Source organism: Morone saxatilis, unplaced genomic scaffold (genome assembly GCF_004916995.1).
Source record: "Morone saxatilis isolate NCDOM2014 unplaced genomic scaffold, NCSU_SB_2.0 Contig2, whole genome shotgun sequence".
NCBI lineage: Eukaryota > Metazoa > Chordata > Actinopteri > Moronidae > Morone > Morone saxatilis.
In genome coordinates, this window is record NW_023339762.1 from 19,186,996 (window position 1) to 19,189,186 (window position 2,191).

At 37.7% G+C, this 2,191-nt stretch overlaps 1 protein-coding gene across 1 annotated transcript in view; it reads right to left on the reverse strand.

Moving 5' to 3' along the window:
* psmd7 (proteasome 26S subunit, non-ATPase 7) overlaps positions 1–2,191 on the reverse strand; it is a 3,949-nt gene that overhangs the window by 821 nt on the left and 937 nt on the right. Inside the window, exons 3-7 of the mRNA XM_035664924.1 lie at positions 1,764–1,856; positions 1,569–1,666; positions 1,391–1,471; positions 1,091–1,182; positions 719–917 (exon numbers count right to left, since the gene is read on the reverse strand). Coding sequence (XP_035520817.1) covers positions 719–917; positions 1,091–1,182; positions 1,391–1,471; positions 1,569–1,666; positions 1,764–1,856 — 563 coding nt within the window. The remainder of the gene's footprint in view (positions 1–718; positions 918–1,090; positions 1,183–1,390; positions 1,472–1,568; positions 1,667–1,763; positions 1,857–2,191) is intronic.

Consider the following 2,191-nt stretch of genomic DNA (forward strand, 5'->3'; position numbering starts at 1 on the left):
AGATAACTGATTTGCATTTATTAAGAATTATGGAATTAATAAGTTCATCACAAAATGTTATTTGGAAAACATCCATACAGTAAATCTCAACCCATGTAAAAATAGAAATATAAAGCTGACACATTCCTCGGTTAGGAACTACAGTTCATGATGATTAACTGATTAACACAAACATGCTGGAGCTGTGTGTCTCACTAAACCCGACTCAGTGTGCCCTCCAGTGGATAAAATGAGAAGTTCAGTTAAACATGGAAGCTAAACAAGGGTAGATTTTGTTTTACTGTTACAGTAGCTCACAAGGTAGAGCGCATACCACATATCCTTACTGCAGTGGCCCAGGTTTGAATCCAGCCCTGAGCACTGTTTATCTCTACTGTAACAATATAAGTAAAGCAAAATGCCTAAAACAAAATGTATGTTTCTTTGATGCCAAATAATAAAAATGATCCATCTCCTTGGGTAATGAATAAGAGACGGGGGATGATAAGGGCCACAGATCGAACCCATGGCCGTTGCAGCAAGGACGTACATGGGCCAGCTCTACAAGGTGAGCTACCAGGGCACTGCAGGATAATAAAATCAAACTAGAAAAACATTTATGTCACTTAAAAATCAAGTGAAATTTAGATCTAAAATCTAATCTACAATTTAACAAACTTTCTTACAATGATTATTGTAAAAAAAAATACAAAGTACACCTCAAACACAAACGACTCACCAGAAGATTTACATCTGGCAGCAAGTTGAAGACATCCTGCAGCTGGTAGATGATCTGGTGGTTGATGGGAAGTTTCCCTGCTGTCACTCTCTCCAGGTAAGAGCGGATGTCCAGCAGCTTTGAGTTGAGTCCCTTCAGGCCATGAACCTGATTTGTGATGCGTTGCGACAGAGTGCCGACTGTGGTATCCTTGATATCTCTGTAGGTAAATAGCAGATGAGAAGTTAATGGACATGATTATAAATGAACATGTGAGTTGATAACTCAGTACGTCTTTGCACGTTTGGTGATTACAGTAAAGTAGTACTGTAATTATTTACTGTGGTGATTTAGATTGTGGCAAAGTGTGTAAATTAAAGGTTTGTTTCGTACCTGAGCAGATGCTCCACACCCACTTCCTCTGCTTCCTCAGCTCCAATCTCACTGGTGACGTGTTCAAATGTCTTGGATGTTGGAGTGCCATCCTAAAAATAGTAAATCAAACAATCAATGATTTTTTCACACAAGAAAGTACTTTAGTAATTGGGGTAATTTAATATTGTTTTTGAGGCAGTTAGGGTACTGTGGCCCGTGCTGGACTGGCCACAAAATAGTAATTATTTATTATGAAATTCATAATTCAATAAAAATCTGGTCTTCTGTGTGCTTCCATGCAATCTATGATTCTCTTACATCGTGTATTTCCTCCACAGAGATGTATGCTTCTGTGGGAAGACCAAGATCTTTGGGCTTCACATCTATAATGACTAACACCTGGTAGGATAAAAGAGAAATATACGAGTGAGTTATTCAATACCGGAATGAATATGAGTAAAATACGGTGAAACTGAGGAGAAATTACAAAACATACCGAATTAGTACAGTACTGCTTGATGAGTTCATTGATGGCAATGTCATTCTTATGTAACTTGGGTCCTGTGTGGTACCATCCGACTATTCTTTCTCTGGCTGAAAACCAGGAAAGACAGTTATTCACAAGTACAAAATCAGCGCAACACAGTCAACGTATAACACAACTGAATTATGTAGATGTGGTGTGCCGTACCATTAACTTTCTTGAACATGCCGTACATGTTCTCCAAGTAGTCATGATCCAGGAACCACACTGAGTCATCCCTGTCATCCTCATCAAACGGCACTGGAGACGAACATGGACAGTGGATTAAGGAAGTGACCTCTCTGTGGCAGTCTTAAAATATTTACTGACATTCATTTGCTTCATATTGAGTACCCAATAAATGTCATCTAATGCATATTTAATCTTAAAAAGGACCCTCCAGTGATTTTACACATGATCAGATAACTAACTCAGTCTGTAAAAACAGCTGAGGGTCTATAAAGTCTAAAACTTTACAACCTGTTTTCAGTTTTAATGTAGGATTCTGCTATAAATCTGTAGAATTTGAAACATGCAAGTATGTAGGTAAAATGAAAGATAGTATTAACTTTACTTGCATATATATATATATATAT